Genomic DNA, 20,061 nt, shown 5'->3' on the forward strand with positions numbered 1-20,061 from the left:
CTAGATTCCCCAGACCCTGAGTTAGCACCTCTGCTGGTCTCAGTGGCTCTCCAGGTAGGATGACCAAAACCCACACACCTGAAAGGGTTTCAGCCCCTAGTCGCTGTGTCTTTTTTTTAGAAGGAGCTAATGCACTTCGTTATTTACCATTATAATCGAATAAGGGAGAACCAATATGTGCCCCATGAACCATCAAAGGCATTCTTCTCTGCCCCTCATTGTACAATAGCTGCTGGATGTACAGAGTAAATCCACTCTAGCATGCCCCCTTCTGAGTCTTTGTTTCTTTCATCCACTGTCTGTCCTGATGGCTCTGGCCTTACTATTTTGCCTACAGTGGGCTATTACTTTCTCCAAGATTCCTAGAGCCATCCTAGTGACCTATTCGCACAGTATCCTGGGGGACCTTGCCAGGTCATATAAGGTCGTGCTCACACCACTAAACTACTTTGTCTAGCATTTTGCTTTCCTCCTCCACCCTCCCTTCCCAACCCCATACATAGAGGCATATGCTCTCAGCTTCTGCAGGTATATTTATGTTAGTTAGGTCCTTTAGTTCCTTCAGGAAATAGTCCCTTTCTTCCTTTGTAACATTCAGCATTTCCTCAGTGGGGTCATTTGTTGTGACTTGACCTTAGTTATTGCTCCGGTAGACAAGAAGAAAGTTGCAGGTGGATGCTAAGGAGGGTATGAGTTGCCTTGCAAGGTAGATACTTCATTTTTAAGTGAGATGGATGGGGCACTTGAACAAACCCAGAGTGTTCTGAGTGATGTGGGGTGATGTGGGGTTTTAAGGTTTTTAAGTACTTCAACTCAGATGCCCCATCCAAAGTGTCAGGATCCCACTTCCTCCCACTACAGCCCTGACCTTGGCAGAGCAGACTTGCCAGAGCTGAGAATTCAACCTTTTTGGGTTTCTACTACACTTACAACTAAGTCCTGAGTCTGATCCTCAGTTTTTTTCTTCCCTCATTGATATTGGCTGCTAAGGAGGTGCTCTAGCTTTCATCCTTAGCCTTTAAATGGCGATTCATCACCTTCAACTTTTTATTGTCTTTCCCCCAAGCATAGGTTTACTCCATCAATACCTACTCAATCCCATAGTTCTTAAGTCGCTATTTTCCCCATATTTAAAAAATGCCCGATAGATTGCATCTACCAGAGCATTCTTGTACCAGCATCCCTTCCCACCCACCCATCCCATCACTGCTGCTGAAAGTTTTAACAGTTGTATTGCTCCAGCATGCCAGGGCCTATCAGGGCTTCACCTGCCAGCTGGCCAGCAGGTGACTCAGCTCCTCTGGATCAGACCACACTCCTTGGACTAATTGGTTTAATTCAGAATCTCTGGAAAACCAACTCTGAGATGGAGATTTGCAAGCAGGAAAATTTATTAGTAACACCCTTGGGATCAATGCTGTGTGGGAGTGAAAAGAATAGGACTGAGCAGAAAGAGAAGTTGAACTAAATCTAGTCACAGCAAAGCCCTCAGTTATTCCCCTGGGAGCTGTTCCCTTAAGAAAGAGTGCTTCAGCTCCGGCTGGTGTGGCTCAGTGGATTGAGTGCCAGCCTGCAAGCTGAAAGGCTGCTGGTTTGATTCCCAGTTGGGGCACATGCTTGGGTTGCTGGCCAGGTACCCAGTTGGGGGTGTGAAAGAGGCAACCACACACTGGTTTGCTCATCCATCATGTTTCTCTCCCTCTCTTTCTCCTTCCCTCCCCCTCTCTGTAAAAAAAATAAATAAATAAAATAGTAAAAAAAAAAAAAAGAAAGAGCCCTTCAGTGTGGTCTCACCTTGAGGCTGCATCTGCCAATCATTTGTGTGCCCTCTCCTGGAGCCTGGTGTGACTTGGCTAAGGTAATTCTCTTGTTGAGGCCAATTCTTGGAAAGGGACTCAGATGAGAGCTGTTGGCCACTGACATTCCCAGCAGCTGGGGAAATGGGCACCACAGTCCTGAGGAGTTGAGTGCTCCTTGCTATGGTGGAGGAGTGGGGAGTGGGCAGAATGGAGGGAATGCTACTGGAATAAAGTGAAGAAAAAATTGTCAAAGACTATTACATGACCAAAAAAATAGAGGAGGCCCTGGCTGGTGTGGCTCAGTGGCTTGGATGCCGGACTTCGAGCCAAAAGGTCATTGGTTTGATTCCTGGTCAAGGCACATGCCTGGGTTGTGGGCCAGGTGCCCACTTGGGTGTGTGTGGAGGCAACGATAGTTCTCTCCCTCTCTTTCTCCATTCATTCTCCTGTCTCCAAAAAGTAAAATAAAATCTTAAAAAAAACAGAGAATGAATAAATGAGGTACATTTGAAACTACATCAAACAAAGACTAGTAGTTTCCCCGAATACTCCTGCATTGGACAGTGCAGAACGGAGGATGTTAGGAGACAACTCCACTCCTATTCTACTCTGAAGCCTGTGTCTTTCCACTAGACCAGAGCAGGTCAAACTGGTAGTCCACGGGCTAAAGTCAGATAGCAAGTGCATTTTGTTTGGATGCACAGTATTTTTAAAAAATGTGAATTGGCTGCCACTGTGCAAAAATTGGAAGAGTTTATGTATAAGTTCAGATCTCCAGTCTGCAATAACTGGGAAGATCTAGCAACACTGTGTCAATATTCCTGCATGGCAGTAACTGACTAGAGTTGAGTGACAGTTTCCCTTTTATGTGGGGAGGGGGGGATGTGCTCCTTAGTTCACCAAGGTCTCTATGCATTACATTCTTTGGCATTTGTGATTGGAATTTCTGCTATACTCTGCACTGATAACACAGTGCATGATACATATAATAGGTATTTGGGTACTGTGTACTGATTCAGTGGAAATGAGTGAATTTAATTGGAGAGAAAGCTGGGATGAAGTCTAGACCTCTAAGTGTAATGAGAGATTTGGCACTCAGGGGAAGCAAGAGAGAACAGCAAGTGCAGATTAGGATGAATTAATGATGTGCCGGCTGGAGTGTGAGTAAAGCAGGAAGAGCAGAGGGCTGAGGCCTGATGTCTTACCCTAGAGTTAGAAAGGAATGGGGAATCAGGAAAGAAACCAGAGGAAGAGAAGAAAGAGAGGCACAGAAGGACCTCAGCCATGGAACACCACTGGAGTCAAAGGAGCTGCACCCAGGTTTAGGCAGCTGCACCCAGTCTAGTGCAGAAGATGAAGGGAATAGACAGGCAAAAAGCCATGGCAACGGGAAAGTAATTAGGGACTTTCAGAGGAAGTGTGACAAAAAGACAGGAGAGTTGGGGGTCTGGAAGTTTAGCAGCGAATAAGCAGCATTGGTATGCTCTCTGGGGGTATGAATGAGAGCCTTTTCAGGGGTCCTAGCTGGAGAAGGCATAGACAAACATTCATTTAATATTCATCCTTTTCTTCAGCATTGTCATCATTTCTGACCTCATCCAAAAGAAATTAGTCATTATTCTTGTTGCATTTTTAAAGAGTGGACTGAAGAACTATCCAGACCTTGTCCTCTTGTTCTAGTGGAATGAAATATTAATTAATTTAGCATGTATTTTGGACAATCACCAGCCAGTAGAGACTGGATGCTTCTCTCATAGACATATCTATGTGTACATGGGCTCTTGGCTTTCTGGATTTTTCTGTGGTAAAATTAAAATTCTAGTTTTGCTCTGCCTTTTCACTCAGTATCCTTCTATGTGGCCTAACAGGCTACTAATTAGTGTATGCCCAGAATATGTAGACTCATTTTAACATTAGCCTAAGTAGAGAATATAGAGGAAGATAAACCTAAAAATAACTCATTACAAAGTTCATGTTGGATGTAGACAGATCATCCATTGTCTTGGATGTAATCCTTTTCCTGGAAAACCACTGTGACCAATTTCACATGGAATAATTTCAATTCTGGTATTAGGGGCGTAGGGAACACCTTGTTGTAGGAGAGCTACAGTCTGTTTCTATTGTCTTTGGAGTCAAACCACCTGGGTTTTACATCTTTACTCTGCCTCTTACCAACTCCGTGACTTACGGCAAATCCCAGACCCCCTGTGACCTAGCCTTATCAGTTAGATGAGGTTGATACCTATCGGAAAGGCCCATTGAAAGTCTTAAATGAGAAGATGTGTTGAATTAATGCCTGTCCACGCTCTTAAAGGCTTTTTAGAGGGTGGTGAAACTTGAATCTTTCTATTTGCAACCGTGTAAAAGTTTTATTAACTTGGTGCCTATCAGTCCAACAGAGGAAGTTTGCACTGGGATTCCGGAGTCTGAGTACTTTGCTATTGGATCTAGCATAGGCATTTAAAAGATCGTTTAAAAAAAACACACAAAACTGATACTCTCTTGGACTTGTTTCTGTTTCTCATAGTAACTACGAGGGACCTGGGAACCTGAGGTTGTGTCTTACTGTTTTTGTGAGAGCTTAAGGCAGAGAGGGGACCAGCATAGCTTTCCTGCCCAGAACAGTGACATCGGTCTGCAAACTGGGAGAAATGTTAGCCCCAGGGTGCTCTAACTTCCAACCCCGGGAGCAATCCAAACCTGGAGGCCGGCGGGGGAGGGGAAGGCTGGTGTGTTGCTGGGGATGGAAGCGGATGCTCCCGGGTCAGCTCAGACTTTGGCCCGCAGCATCAACAGCGAGAGTCTAGGTAAGCCTAGCGGCTATAAGGGACGCGCGCCGCCGGGCCGGGAGGAGTCAGGTGACGTCACCTCCAGGAGGACTCGCTTTTTCATTAATGAAACCGGCCGGCGCGGGCGCATGCGCGGCAGGCCCCCTTCCCTCTCGCTTCCCCCTCCCCTTTCCCAGCCGCTCTCTATCTCTAGCTCGCTGGTTCTCCCTCTCCCCGGGCGGTGGAAAGGATCCCACTTCCGGTGGGGTGTCATGGCGGCGTCTCGGACTGTGATGGCTGTGGGGAAACGGCGCTAGTGGGGAGAGCGACCAAGAGGCCCCCTCCCCTCCCCGGGTCCCCCTCCCCCGCCCCCCTCCCCCTAGCCTCCTCGCCAACGCCCCCTTCCCCTCTCCCCCTCCCGGCTCGGCGCAGGCCCCCCATCCCCACCCCCGTGGGAACGTTCGGAGGCTGCACTCCTCAGACCCTCTCTTCGACTCTTCCCTCACCTCAGCCCCCGCTCCCCGCCTTCTTCCCTGCTCAGGGCGCCGGCCGCCCCGTCCCTCCGCCGCCCCCCGGCCGCGGGGAGGACATGGCCGCGCACAGGCCGGTGGAATGGGTCCAGGCCGTGGTCAACCGCTTCGATGATCAGGTAACGGGCCGTGGCGGGGGGGGAGGTGGGAGCAGTGTGGGGGTGGGGACGGAGTGGGTGAGGGAGGAAGGAGCAGCCGCCTCCCCCGCGGCTGCCTCAGGCGCTGGAGGAAAGGAAGGGGGGACTAGTGGGGGTGGCCTAGGGGGAAGTGCGGGGAAGGAGGGGACCGCCGGTAGTCGGGCTCTCTTTCCCACCTAAGTCGGGGAGTGGGGCCTTTTCCCTGGCCGCCCCCCCACGGACCCTCTATCCGTATTATCTCAGCCCATCTGCTTGCTAATAAGGATGAGTGACCTGGGGGCGCTTTCTGGGGCTCTCCATCTGGATTTAATCATTCCCGCCTTACTTTTCTTTTTGAACGAAGGTGGGTAACATTTAGGGGTTCCCTCTTCCCTCAGTGGACCTCCCAATTGGGGGTGAGCAACTGAAGGCACCCCAAGGCCCGTCTTGTGTACCCCCAATAGGAGAACGGTAACACCCCGCCCCTCCTCCAGTTCCTTCAGCTTCCTCTCTTGGAGGGGGAAGAGTAGAAGAAATCAGGGACAGCACAGGTTTTCTTACTTTCTGCTCCGCCGTCTCCGCCTGCCCCTGGAGCTTAAATGCACGCGCGCACACACACACACATACACACACACACACACACACACACACACACACACACACACACACACACACACACACACACACACACACACACACACTGCGCGTTTTGTGCCCACAGGGCGTCCCCCCATATCCTCATGAGATAGGACTGGCTTTTACATTGGCGTTTGTAGTGTCAACCGTGGTTCTTGATCCCTTCTGCTTCTGAAATATTTTTCCCGTTTTTCCTCCCTTGATAATTACAGCTTCTCCCTTTACTTTTGCCAGGTGTCTGAGACTGTTATTGTTGTTTTCTTGAGTGAGCTTCTTAGGGAGTAAGGGGAGAAGGGTGAAAGGCAAATGGGAAACTGCATCTGAATCCTGACAACAGAGAGCAAAGACAGCTGGGATGTGGTCCTAGAACCCATCATTCTGCTAGTATTTTGTTACTGTTTTGGGGCACCTCTTGGTTGACAAGAGAACTTTCATTGAGACTATGTGGGATGGAAAAAAAAGTTTCATAGCTTGGGGAGGTGCCTTTTTATTCCCTGAGCTTCCCACAGTAATCCTAGGGCTGGCTGATCAGAATGAATGTGCTCGTAGTCTTTTGTCAATGGGAATTAGTTTAACTTTGTGTTGCTGTAGGTAGCTGGGGATGGTTTAAAGGGAATTTTGCAGCTGCAGTTCTACCACGGGCTTTCTGTGATGAGGGAACTATTTTACATTGAGTTAATCTGTTTCATTTACTAGATGTAATCATCAAACTGATTATGGGAGCTGAATGGAAGGGGGAGGTGGGCTCCACTTTTATTTGATCCATAAACATTTCCTTACTTCATAGTGTTTCTGGTCTACCTAAAAGATATTTGGGAATAGGCAGAGGAATTGAGAAGAAATTTGAGAAGAAACTACATAGATAAAATAGATTCATAGCTCTGGCTGGTGTGGCTCAATGGATTGAGCACCGGTTTGGTTCGCTGGTTTGATTTCCCAGTCAGGGCATATCGCCTGGGTTGCCAGCCAGGTTCCCAGTATGGGGCATGTGAGAAGCAACCACACATTGATGTTTCTCACCCTCTTTTTCTCCTTCCCTTTCCCCTTCTCTAAAAATAAATAAATAAAGTATTAAAAAATAGAATTATAAAACCATCAGAGACTTGAAAGTATTATTTCACCCATCCTTCTGCTTTCAGACCAAAAAACATTTAAACCAATTATACTGCTAATCTACCTGAGGAAGTAAAATGTTACCACATATATTAGATTGTATTATTGACAGAACATTAGACTTAAAACTTGATAGGAAAGACTAAAATTTGATAAAAAGGCACATAGCAGAACCCCAAAACTTAACCAGTTTTAAAAGTGATTACTTCCTTAATTAGGGAAATGGCAGTTACAAAGGTGGGCAGCTAGAAAGCTGAAAGGATCAGTGATATACTTAACCTGTCTTTATGATGCTCAACAGTAAGTTTCCAAGTGGAAATTGGCAAATTTTGGGTGTGTATCTTTAAATTGTGGCTCACTAGCTGGGTTATTTAACAAATTAGCATGTTCTTAGATGCCCCGCCTAGCCATGCCCCACCAGTCTCTGTTGAGCTTTGATTCTGAAAAGGGAGTATAGGAAAACTGTAGTTAAATGAAGGTTTCTTTTTCTTTTTAAGAAATTTAAAAAAGCTATCCCCAAATGATGTGTTATAAATATGTTCATTTAATCACATATTTTCCATATCTTGTCAAGTAAAAACAGTGTATAAAACACCCTGCAAAAATAACATTAGAGAATAAACTCTGATTTTTGATTTGTTATAATAGCATATTAGTTGTTATAAACCAAATAAGAATCAGACTGTTTGAGTATGTGGTGTAAAATTCACAGTATAAAATGATTGGCAAATGTCTTGGAAGTTATAAGCCACATGTTAATTGGCCAAATAAATAGATTTGTAAAACTTTGAAGCTGTCTTGGATTAAAAAAAAAATCTAGCCTTGTTCTTAAAGCCTGGTCTGGCATTTTTATAAGGACTTATAAAGTAGCTGAAAATGAATACTCTTTGAGCAAAGGGTATTATATGGTGAGTAAGGAAAAATGTTTATTTTTTATTCTGGAACTCACCTTTTGTAAAAAAAATTCTTCAGCTGGTCCTCAATTGGTTCTCCTCCTGTTCCTCTGCCTTGTCTAGCATCTATTTAGTCTTTTTCAATGTGCTCTCCTTTCTCTTCATCTTCAAACTTACTAAGATTTTTTTTTGTCTTCAACATTTGGTTGGTCTTATAGCCTTCTGTCTGTGGCTCAATCTTTTTCCCCCTTTTGTTGCCAGATACCTGCTGCCTCTGCTGTTTGTCCACCCATTTCCTTCATAACTCTGAAAACTAGCTTCTGCCTTGGCTTTATTTCTGGATTGTTATTTTGTTGAAAGTGATTCCTTCTGGCAAAACAGTGGTTTTTGCTCAATGCCACAGTGGTGTTCCATTACCCCTGGAAACCAGTCTCCTCTAATTTCCAAGACAATACTATCTTGTATGTATACTTGCGGATCTTCATATATTGATGTTCTCATTGATTTTGGGCAGATATGCTTTCTCTACCATGCTGTGTTGCCTGTTGTTGAACTGGGGATCGTAACCAGGGGTCTGAGTTTTTCCCTGCCTCTGTCCTCTCCATTAGCTCTCTGTGGATCCTAGATTTAATTTTCTTTCCTCATTAGTCAGAAAAGAATTGTCCAGAAAATCTCTAAGGTTCTCTTTTTAGTTTAAATATTCAATAATGTTAATATTTTAACAGCATCTCCCTGAGCCACATCAGTCTGTTGGGAGCTGACCCCACTTAATTTACCAAACTAGTTCTCCTTATGCCTCAACATGCACCGAGTTCCAGGCAGGTTGGCTGTGTCCCTTCTTATTTCTGCTTCTTTCAGCCTTTGTTTATGCAGACCCTGAATTCTTTCTCACTCCTCGTTTGTCCTTTTCTAATTTCTGTTCATCCTTCAATGTGCAATTCAAGCTTGTTTTCCTCATGAAGTCCTCCTGGACTAAACTCACTGCAATCTCACTTGGTGTGCTTGTTACTTGGGATTCTGCAGAACCACCCAGAAAGGTTTCTCCCCCTCGAAAATTTGGTTGAACACAGCTTAGCATTGCCCCCCCCTCCTTCTTTTTATCAAATAGAGTGTAAACTTTGTGGAAAGTAAGAAGCCTCTGTTTGAATTCACTTATAGTCACCCCAGTGCCCAGCATACCCACAAGTGGACAGTGTGTCATTGATGGAATGTTTTTCACACGGTTCCTGGTTGAAAGGTAGACTGGCTAAAATAAGTGGCAATATTGGCTTTGTTACAGTTATTAAATAACCAAATTTTAATTTAGTTTTAGTAATAGTCTAAGTCTTATAAGTTAAGTGATATTTTAACTAGGAATACTTTCTTTTCTTTTTTGTTTTTTAAGGAGCTCTAAGGAGGAACTTGTCCATATTTACGTATCTTCCTTCAGAGCATGTTTTTTGGATCAGGTTTCAGATCTGATTAATTACCTTTGTGAAATTAGATTTTTCACTTATTTTTTAAAACATATTTTATTTATTGATTCAAGAGGGAGAGAGAAAGAAACATCAATTTGTTTTTCTACTTATTTATGTATTCATTGGTTGCTTCTATGTGCCCTGACTGGGGATTGAACCTACAACTTTGTTGTATTGGTACAGTGCTCTGACCAATGGAGCTACCCCACCAGCATAGATTTGTCACTTATTTTTAGTGATACCTCTAGATAACGAAAATTTTTTATTGTCATCTGATAGGATAATGGAAGTGAAATACTTTGAAACATTTTAAATTGTTCAAATGTAAGATTTATACATTTTTTTACAGCTTACTGACTGTTGTGTTTTCACTAAATAAGGGAGATTGACTAGTCTCTCCCTTATTAAGGTACACTGCTCTGCTATGTACCTTAGCTGGTGCATACTTTAGCATTCACTAACAAATACTTAGGTAACATATCATGGTAGCAAATCCTTTTGTAACATATTATGGATGTCCATAATCTGTTTTCTTGCTTTATCATCTAATTTGTGGCATATGTACAATATATAATGTGGGTCTTCAAATTTGGGAAGTGTAATAGAAAATGTTATAAGGTGTTCTGTGACTTGGGCCAGCAGTATTGTTACATTAGATTTTAAACATTCCTACACTTCTTTTATTTGACTTTCTGACAAATAGTACATTAGGTTCTAAAATCTGCTTTATTACTATTATTTTTTTATTGTGTTTAGCTTGGAGAATTTTGTCCTTAAAGGAATCTTTAGATTAGTGATATAATAAGTAGTCATGCCTTATTTTTGCATCTTTGTTCTTTAAATTACTCAGACTGCTATGGGGCATGTTTGGTTTTGCCTTTCAAATTTGGTGTTGTGGAGTTCTGTATAGACTATATTGTTGCATTATAACAACATGCTTTTAAGGGTGAACAGTGTATTAATTAAAAATGGGTTTTGCTCATGTGCTCTCTAGGCTTCTGCCCATTCTTCATTAGGGGTTTTGTGTCCGTATATAAGACAAGGAATAAGAGGTATGGAAAGACTCATTTTTTTTTTTAAAGGAGAGTGTTGTATAGAAGAAACAGAAGGGGAGGTTTGTGGTCAGCTTAAACTGTTAAAAGGCTGAGAATCAATACCGAAGTAGAATATGGGCGTCTTAAGCTCTTTCTTTGCAGAGGATTGATTTGTATTTATAAAAGCATTGGCATTTCCTCTGTCTTTTAGAATACCCCATTCATTTTCTTGGGGGTAGAGAGAGAAAGATGAGACTTTGTTTTGACCTTGAAGAATAGAAAAATTACGGTGTTTTATATTGTAGTGACTGTGAATTAAGTTTAAGGTTTCAGTAACTTGTACATTTCTATATTGTACTCTATGGTAGAGCCTTCAGTAAACAGAGCACTCTCAGGTTGTGCTGAAGAAAATTTTAACATTGTAGAATATAAATAACTGGAATTGATAGTGCCCTTATTTTAGTTTCTTTAGGTACACACCTATTTGATCACTTCAGGAGTTACATGCCTGTGATAATCTAGTTAGATTATTTGGTTCTCTGAGTGTGGTTTTTGAGCCATTCACTATATCATCAAAAGAGCTTCTGTTGAGACAAGCAAGCCCCAAGCTAATATGGAATCCCATCCAATTGTAATGAAGAATTGGAATTATCCTCTAAAACTTTACATATTTTTACTATAAATGGTACTAATTACTTTGCAGTAGCAGTAACTTGAGGTGCAAACTTCCAGATTGCATATTTTCTTTAAACCACAGCCTGGCACTCTTTTGGTTTGGCTCAGAGTTGTCACTACAGCCTACAAGCTGCTGCCTGCCCCTGTTCATATTTTACAGCTTTGAGTGTCTTACCCTTTTGAATTTCAGAGAACTTACCTTTTTTTGATGAAACCCTTCCCCCACCTCCACTTCATATCCCCGCCCCCGCCCCCCCCCCCCCCAGCAGGGTGTTCTATCTAGGGGCAAGCAGCATGCAGTTAATTTAGAACATAGCGGGACTTTTAGAAATTTACTTAAAGAACTTTTAGTTTATTATTAATCATAGTTTTATACCCAGATAGTGGTCTTGTGGGTAATTATGGCTCCTAACAATCTTAAGTGACCCTTCTCTCTTTAATTGTTAACAGCTTTCCTTGACTAGTCTTCATAGGATTTGGGCATGAGAAAACAACTCTCACCACCTCAGATTTGTGATGGCAGTGTACTATGTTTTGCATGGTACAAAGAGCTTTTGACTGCAATGCTTGGTGTGGCCTTGGGCAAGTCAGTTAACCTCTCTGAACTTTAATTTTCTATGTCATCATCTGTAAAATGGGGATAATTCCTGCCCTACTCCCATCATGGCTTGTAGGCTTAGTGTCTTAGGTATGAATCTTTTACATGAAAGGAAGCTATAAAGTTAGTCATAAAAGTTTATTACCATTATTATCATCCTGTGCAGGAGTTTTTCTATTGAGTATTATTCTACTCCGCTTCAGGAAAAAAATAAAACCAGAGAGGCAAAATAACTTGTTCAGATCATGTGATGTGTAATTAGTTGAACTTAAGCAGGAACGTGGGTGTCTTAATCCTTAGAGCAGTAACTGGTCAGTAAATGGAGCTTTATAAAAAAACTATTTTCTGAACAGATAGCATAAATATGTAAAGTGAGGAATGTATCTTTTGATTCTTCACGTAAAGAAGAGATGTTAGATTTACCTTTTATGTTCATATGAGAGTGTCTGGAAATCTTTTATGATTGGTTGTGTGTTAGAAATAGACACAGGTTTCGATTATATCCTTGATTTCATTATCATTCTTCTTTTCACCTTATCAAAGTTTCTTGGGTTGTTAGAGGAAGTTGTAGCATCGCTCTCCTTTTATTTAGATTTATAACATTGCGTTGTACTCACTGCAGGTTTTTAGGTGAGGAGAGTTGACTCCTGAAGGTGAGAGAATAAAATTTGTGAGAACACCCATAGGAGTGTCCGCAGTTATAAATATGAGGTTATGTATTTTTTTCATTATTTTATCTTGGCATTTCACAGTCTGCTTTTGTAAAGTTGGTTTTCAGACTCTTAAGAACATTCCACTTAGGATTTGATTAAACTTGAGGCAAACTTTTAGATTTTGGTAGTGCTCCAATTTTAACTTTTTAAATTTTTAAATTTTGAGTGCTCCATCCTATTGGATTTCTGGGTATGTTTTTCTTTTCCTCTCAAAATCATTCGTCTTGACTTTTGGAGTGTTTTTCCAATTCTCCTGCCTTTACAGTGCCTTTTCCTTCTGTCCCTGCTCAGGGCTGGGAAAATGTTTTGCCTTTGTGCTCTAGGCAGCTCTTCTTCCTTTGGACTGAGTGGGGGGACAGAAGCATTTGTATTTCCTGTTAGGCTTCACTTTTTGGCTTCTAATACCTGAATTTTCAGTTTGGAGTGGGAGAGAGAGATTTTGTTTTGGTCACCCGTTGTCAACAAAGATCAGTGAAGGTCTGTACTCTGGTTTCTGCCCTGATACAACTGCTTCACAATGTTATGTAAATCTCTTAAATTTTGAGCTGCTTTATTATCTATAAAACAGGAGAAATATGATCTGACATTCCAAAACCTTTATAATTCTTAAAATGGATGGATTTTTGTTCTGTGTTTTAAAGAGTCAGTCCTCTGATTGAAAAAATTAATTCTAGGCATCTGAATTATTTAAATCCACTTCTGCAATAGTCCTGGCAGATGATTATCCAACCTCTACTTGAACATTTATTTTAAAATACAGTGGTAATTCATGTTTATGGTAGAAATATGGAAATGCCACAAAATCACACACAAAAAGTAAAAATCACTTATAATACCACAATTCAGAGAAAACCACAGTTAAAATTTTGGTGTATGTAATTAAATGTGCTCCTTCTGAAATCAGACTGCCCGAGTTTGAATTCTGGGGCTCAGGCTATGCCACCGCTTACTAGCTCTTGGTCAAGACTCAAGTTCTTCAAGCCTCAGCTTCTTCACCTGTAAAATAGGATCAGTTACTATTGTTAGTATGCACACACAGATGATTGTGAGATTTAAATTAGGAAATATATGTAAAGCGTGTGGCACAGTTTCTGGCACATTGAAGGAACTCAGTAAGTGTTAGCTACCGTTATTAATGTTAGGTTGTTGGAACTGAGTGAGACATGTTTTATATCTGCTCTTTTAGCATAGCAGTATAATCTGAACATTTGCCTGTATGATTAATTTTCTTTTGTAGTTAAAAACTTCAAGGGATTATATGTAATTTTAATTTTCCTTAATATTTAAAGAATAAATTTGGAATTTTTTGTATTGAACATCTTTTGCCCTTAGGGTGACCAGGGATACTACATCTGAAGGTAACCCATTCCATCAGTAGAATTGTAATTGTTAGAAACTCTTCCCTTAAATTGAGACTCATCGGTTTTATTAGATTAATAAACATTTAAATGTCTACTGTTTGTGGTAGATGCCAAGCATTGTGTTAAGTGTTGGGAAAATAAAGACAAGACATGGTTCTTGGTCTCAAGGAACCTGAAGTCTAGTAAGGGAGAAAGACAGTAAGAAAGTTAACGGTGAATATAGATGTGTAGAGTACATTGTGTCTATGTAAGAGTAGCACTTACTTTAGACTGGGCGGTTGGGGAGACCTTGTCAGCAAAAGCGAAGCCCGGGTTGAGTTGAGAATTTTGTAGGGTCTTTTTTGCCATGCTGAAATGTTTAAACTCTCTTTTGAAGGCTTGGGCACATATAATTTCACTTAATGGCTTATCCTTTAGTGGGAAAGATTGAGGAATATAATAAAGGCAGATGATCGTATGAGGTACCATAGTGGTAGAAGAAGATAGAGATCTAAATTCAGGTGGTGGAATTAGGGACTGAGATGGTAGGGAAAGAAAGAATGGGTGTGATTTATAATAAGTCGCTGTTGGGGTGAATGAGAGAGAGTGGGCAGTATTAAGGACACAACTGAATTTGGAGACTGTATCTTTGGTGTGGTCACAGTCACTAAAATTGAGGAGATCAAGGAAGGTTGAGGACCAGAGGTTGGATTGGGTGCTCCATCTTGACATTGAAGTCACCTAGATTAGGGTTGCCAGATTTAGCAAGTGGAAATATAGGCTGCCCAGTTAAATGTGAGTTTTAGATAAACAATGGATAACTATTTAGTTATAAGTATTTCTCAAATATTGCATGGGATATATTTATATTAAAACATTACTCATTTACTTGAATTCAAATTTAATTGGGAGTTCTGTGTTTTATCAGGCAACATTAACCTAGATGAAGATACCCAGATGGTGGAGGATGTGAGGTAGGGGAGAAACTGAGCCAGGATCCAAACTGTTTTGATGATAGGGGAAAATATCTAGAAAGTTGGTAGGTCAGTGTGATAAGGTTTGTTGGTGAGTAGCACATGAGTCATGAGCTGTAAGGAAGAGTGGGAAGAGCAGAAAAGTGGGATTTGGCCTCCTTGAGTCTTCTACTCATTATTCCTAATTCTATCTTCTGTAACTCTTCAGAATAACTTTGTCCTTTTACTTTAAAAATATTTGAAGACAAATCTTATGTACTCCCTAGGTTTTTTTCCCCCCAGAAAAATATTATACATTCGACCATTCCTTATAGGACATAATTTCAAGACATCTCACTGTGCTGGTTATTTGCTTCTGGGTGCAATGGTGGTCAATACTCAGACATACCATTTTTAAATTTTTTCTCTCAATATTTTTGTGCATGAGAGTGTTATGGGAGAATTAAAAAATGGCATAGCCCTGGCTGGCGTAGCTCAGTGAATTGAGCGCGGGCTGCGAACCAAAGTGTCGCAGGTTCAATCCCAGTCAGGGTACATGCCTGGGTTGCAGGCCATGACCCCCAGCAACCGCACATTGATGTTTCTCTCTCTCTATCTCCCTTCCTTCCCTCTCTAAAAATAAATAAATAAAATCTTTAAAAAAATGGCATAAAGATGCCATGCTTCAGGCGCACTATATTTTCAGTGTTCATCTGATTACCAGGACAGTAAACCTATCAAAGAATGTTAATTGGCATGTGTGTGCATGCCTGTTTTTTTTTTAAGTTTCATTATAAATTTCAAACTTATACGAAGTAGAGAGCTGATTGTAAATGAATCCCCATGTAGCCATTGTCCAGCTTCCACTCAGTTTTATTTTATCCGTACTCCCGCCCATTTCCTGCCCAGTGCCTCTCCTTCATTGGGAAGCAGTCCCAGTTACCATCTCATTTCAGCGTGACTACTCCTTATTATTTATTGTTTTTGCTGCTCATTTTCTTTTTTCTTAAAATTTTAAAAAAACTTTTCAGTTATAGTTTACATTCAGTATTATTCTGTATTAGTTGCAAATGTGCAGCAAAGCAGTTAGAAAACTGTGCACTTTGCAGAGCAGTTCCCCCGCTGCTTCAGGTACCCACTTGGCCCCATACATAGTTGTCTTGATACTATTGGCGATATTACCTGTGCCGTAATCTGCATCTCTGCTACTGTTCTGTGAATACCAATTTGGACTTCTTAATCCCTTCACCTTTTTCATACAGCCCATCAGACCCCCTGCCCTCTGACAACTGCCATTCTATTCTCTGGATCTATAAGTCTGTTTCTATTTTGTTTATTTTGTTCATTAGATTCCACATGTAAGTGAAATCATATGGTATTTGTCTTTTTCTGTCTGACTTTTTTCACTTAGCATAATGCCCTCTTCCGTCACAGCATGACTTACTCTTAACTCATTCAGACTTTAAGAGCTGTGTGATATGAAAACAGTATTCAATTAAGAATCAGAAAACTCAAGTTTGAGTCTTAATTTCCTGAAAGAAAAAAGAAGAATGAGTTAACCTGGGCAAGTCAAGCTGTCTGAACCCTAGATTCCTAATATTTTGAAGAGTTTGTGTGTGGGTTAGGAGGGGACCTAACACTACCTGCTCTTTTCCCCCACAAAGATATGAGGTTTTGATATATAAGAAGGCACTTTGTAAATTCTAAATTTAAAGTGAAAGCATTCTATACAGGTAGGAGTTCATTGTTGTTAGCAGATGCTCCTTCTCTAAGTGCTAAGAGGTTATCTGCAGAATAATCAGTCTTAAAATTATTTGGATGTTGACATTACATAAGTCCATAGTCCTGAAATCACCTTTCCCCTTTCCCCACCCCTGAGTCCTAATTGCACACTGTTATCTTCCCAGTGTGGGACCTTTCTGTTTGTCATGACTTCTGAAAGTTCGCTGACAGCATGTCTCTTATCACATGTCTAAATTTTCACCCGTACTCTTGGATTAATTCACGTAGACTTGAATTCACATAATGCAAGTGGGGTTGTTAAGCTTTATGTAAGCTGATGGTTTTCAGTAATATCCAAATTTGAAGATCATTTTATTTTCTGCTAGAACAAGAAGTAAAATTGAATCGAGTAGTTCTGTTTTTAATCTCTTGGTATTAAACCATATATTCTAACTAGTGGTTCATAGCCTTCCTCCTCTTCTTGACCTTAGCATAGTTTTAAAAGCCTTTAAATATTTATTTAATCTATTATCTTTAAAGTTTTTAGTTATTCTGAACTTTTTAACTATTTTTATACTCTTCTATCAATTTTCCCATTATATATAGCATATGTTTTTTTCTTAAATGTCCTTATAAATACTGAACTCAGAGGGGAGAGGAGGACCAACTGGTACAGGCAAATTAGTTTCTTTAGATATGCCAGCTCTACCATATTGCTTAAGATTTTTGTTAAAAGTACAGATTTCCTGTTCCCACTGAACCACCTATGAGTTCTAGAGGTATGGACAATGGGTTGCAGTTTTAAAATATCTCCCCAGGTCATTTTGTCATAAAACTGGGTTTGTGAATCATGCTGTATGACATGCAGGGAGTCTTTAGTTTCTGGGTGGTTGTTAGTAGGTCACAGCACAGTCATCTGTATTACTGTGACAAACAGAAAAAAACTAGATGAACTTTTAAAACCTTATTTTAAAAAAATATTGGAGGGTTTCCCTGGCTGGATAGCTTAGTTGATTAGATCGTCATCCCAATATGCCAAGGTTGGGATTTGATCCGGTCAGGGCCAAGAATCAAGAATCAACCGGCCATACAAGAATCAACCAATTGAATGCATAAATAAGTGGAACAATACAAATTGATATCTCTCTATCTTTCTCTCTCTTTGCCCCCTTCCCCCTCTCTCCCCCCTCTCTAAAATCAGTAAATAAAAAATTAAAAAATATTGAAGGGCTATAGAAATGATGAGGGCTAGATGAATTAAAATTCCGGAGACAGAGGAGCCCTTTTTTAGGTGAGAAGCAGATTGCTGACTCTGGACACAGACTAAAGAAAAAGGGTGAACCAGTGGCTAACTGCAGGATAGCTCTCACATAGTTCAATTCCTGAATGGATTGAAATGATTAGCTGGTCTCTCATCCTTTTTGCCTCGTAGAGTAAACGGAGAACTCTCACCAGGAAGACATATTCTGGAGTTTTTTTTTTAAAGTATATATCTTATTGATTATGCTATTATAGTTGTTCCAATTTCCCCCCCTTTGCCCCCCTCTGCCTGGTACCCCTTCCCTCCAGTGATCCCCCACCCCTTAGTTCATGTCCATGGGTGGTGCATATAGTTCTTTGGCTACTCCATTTCCTATACTATTCTTAACATCCTCCTGTCTATTTTGTACCTACCAATTATGCTTCTTAATCCCTGTACCTTTTCCCTCTTTCCCCTTCCACCTCTGAGCTGATAATCCTCCAGATGATCGCTGTATCTATGATTCTCTTCTGTTCTGCTTGTTTTTGTCATTTTAAATTCAACTGTTGATAGTTGTGAATTTATTGCCATTTTAATGTTCACAGTTTTTGATCTTTTTCTTAAATAAGTCCCTTTAACATTTCATATAATAAGGGCTTGGTGATGATGAACTCCTTTAGTTTTACCTTGTTCGGGAAGCACTTTGTCTGCCCTTCTGTTCTAAATGATAGCTTTGCTGGATAGAGTAATCTAGGTTGTAGGTCCTTGCTTTTCATCACTTGGAATACTTCTTGTCAGTCCCTTCTAGCCTGCAGAGTTTCTTTTGAGAAATCAGCTGATAGTCTGATGGGAACTCCTTTGTACGTAATTGTTTCCTTTTCTTTTTCTGCTTTTAAGATTCTCTCTTTATCTTTAACCTTTGGCATTTTAATTATGATGTGTCTTGGTGTGGTCCTCTTTGGGCCCAACTTGTTTGGTACTCTCTGTCCTTACTGGAATGGTATGTCTATTTCCTTCACCAAATTAGGGAAGTTTTCTTTCATTATTTTTTCAAATAAGCTTTCAATTTCTTGTTGTTACTCTTCTCCTTCTTGCATCCCTGTGATTTGGATATTGATACATTTGGAGATGTCCCAGAGTCTTTTTATTCTGTACTCATTTTTTTGAATTCCTTTTTCTTCTTGCTCTTCTGATTGAATGCTTTTTTCTTATGTTCCAAATTGTTGCTTTGATTCTTGGCTTCATTCCCTCCATTGTTGGTTCCCTATAGATTTTTCTTTATTTCACTTAACATTACCTTTGTTTCTTCCTGGGTCTTTTTTATGCTGTTGAAGTTATCCAGTGGATTCCTTAGGCATCCTTATCACTAGTGTTTTGTACTCTGTATCTGATAGGTTGCTTATCTTCATTTCATTCTTTTTCTGGAGTTTTGTTCTGTCCATTCATTTGGGTCATATTTCTTTGTCTCCTCATTTTGGGAGCCTCCTTGTGTTTCTTTCTGTGTATCATGTAGAGCTGCTTTGACTCCCTGTCTTAGTAGCGTGGACTATTGTAGAAAAGCACACCTGTAAGTTGTATAGGGTGGAGCCTTAGGTAATCACTGGGGTGGGGCATCCCCTGTCTCTGTGTGGGGGAGGGCTCAGAGATGGGACTGTGTCGCTGCCTGGCCTCTGGCATTTTGCCTTGTCTCCTCGCACTTGCCCTGTAACCAGCCACTTCAATTTCTCCCCATATAGCATTGGTGCCCTTCCAGCTGTTGCCGTGTGTTGAATCTCAAAGGGGGTGAGTCTGTGTTAGTCCTGAGTCCATTGTGGGCCTTTTAAGAGGAGTCTCCTGAGAATCCCAGTTTCTTCTGCCACCTCAACCCTCTCTGTTTTTTTTTTTTTTTTTTAAAGATTTTATTTATTTACCTTTAGAGTCAGGGGAAGGAAAAAGGAAAGGGAGAGAAACACCAATCCGTTACTTCTTGCATACACCTGACTGGGGACCTGGTCTGCAACCCAGGCACATGCCCTGACTGGGAATTGAACCAGTGACCTTTCGGTTCACAGGCTGGCACCCAGTCCACTGAGCCACACCAGCCAGGGCCCCAGTGGTTTTTACAGACAGAAGTTTTGGGGACTTCTCCTCCTGGCGTTGGAACCCTGGGCTGGGTGATCTGGTCTGGGATCCCTCGCTCCTGAGGTATCCCTCACAATTTTTGTTCACCACACCTGACTGTGGGACCGCCCATTCCACCTCTCTGCTCTCCCCCATGCATCTTCATGCCTCTCTACACCTCTTTGAATGTCTCCACATTTCCGCACCCCTTACCTGTATGAATGAATGTGGCTCCTTTAAATCCTTGGTGGTCAAACTTCTAAACAGCTCGATATTCTGACAAATCTGGGTGATATTTGTTTGTAGTCTGGTTGTAATTTTTGCTGTAGTTGTGTAAGAAGGTGAAGCATGTTTACCTATGCCTCTATCCTGAC

The 20,061-nt window shown here is 41.1% G+C and overlaps 1 protein-coding gene across 8 annotated transcripts in view; it reads left to right on the forward strand.

The window, feature by feature from the left end:
- Nucleotides 1-5,027: 5,027 nt before the first annotated feature.
- Nucleotides 5,028-20,061, forward strand: part of NF1 (neurofibromin 1) — a 225,813-nt gene continuing 210,779 nt past the window's right edge. For 5 of the 8 annotated variants that reach the window (XM_045836075.1, XM_045836076.1, XM_045836074.1 and 2 more), the window contains exon 1: nucleotides 5,029-5,216. In XM_045836075.1, coding sequence (XP_045692031.1) covers nucleotides 5,157-5,216 — 60 coding nt within the window. In that variant the 5' untranslated portion in view covers nucleotides 5,029-5,156. Of the gene's footprint in view, nucleotides 5,217-20,061 lie in introns of all 8 variants that reach the window. The other 3 variants (XR_006785349.1, XM_045836072.1, XM_045836073.1) reach the window with 1 other exon arrangement.

The sequence above is a fragment of the Phyllostomus hastatus genome, unplaced genomic scaffold (genome assembly GCF_019186645.2).
Source record: "Phyllostomus hastatus isolate PE091 unplaced genomic scaffold, TTU_PhHast_1.1 phas_contig_210, whole genome shotgun sequence".
Lineage (NCBI taxonomy): Eukaryota > Metazoa > Chordata > Mammalia > Chiroptera > Phyllostomidae > Phyllostomus > Phyllostomus hastatus.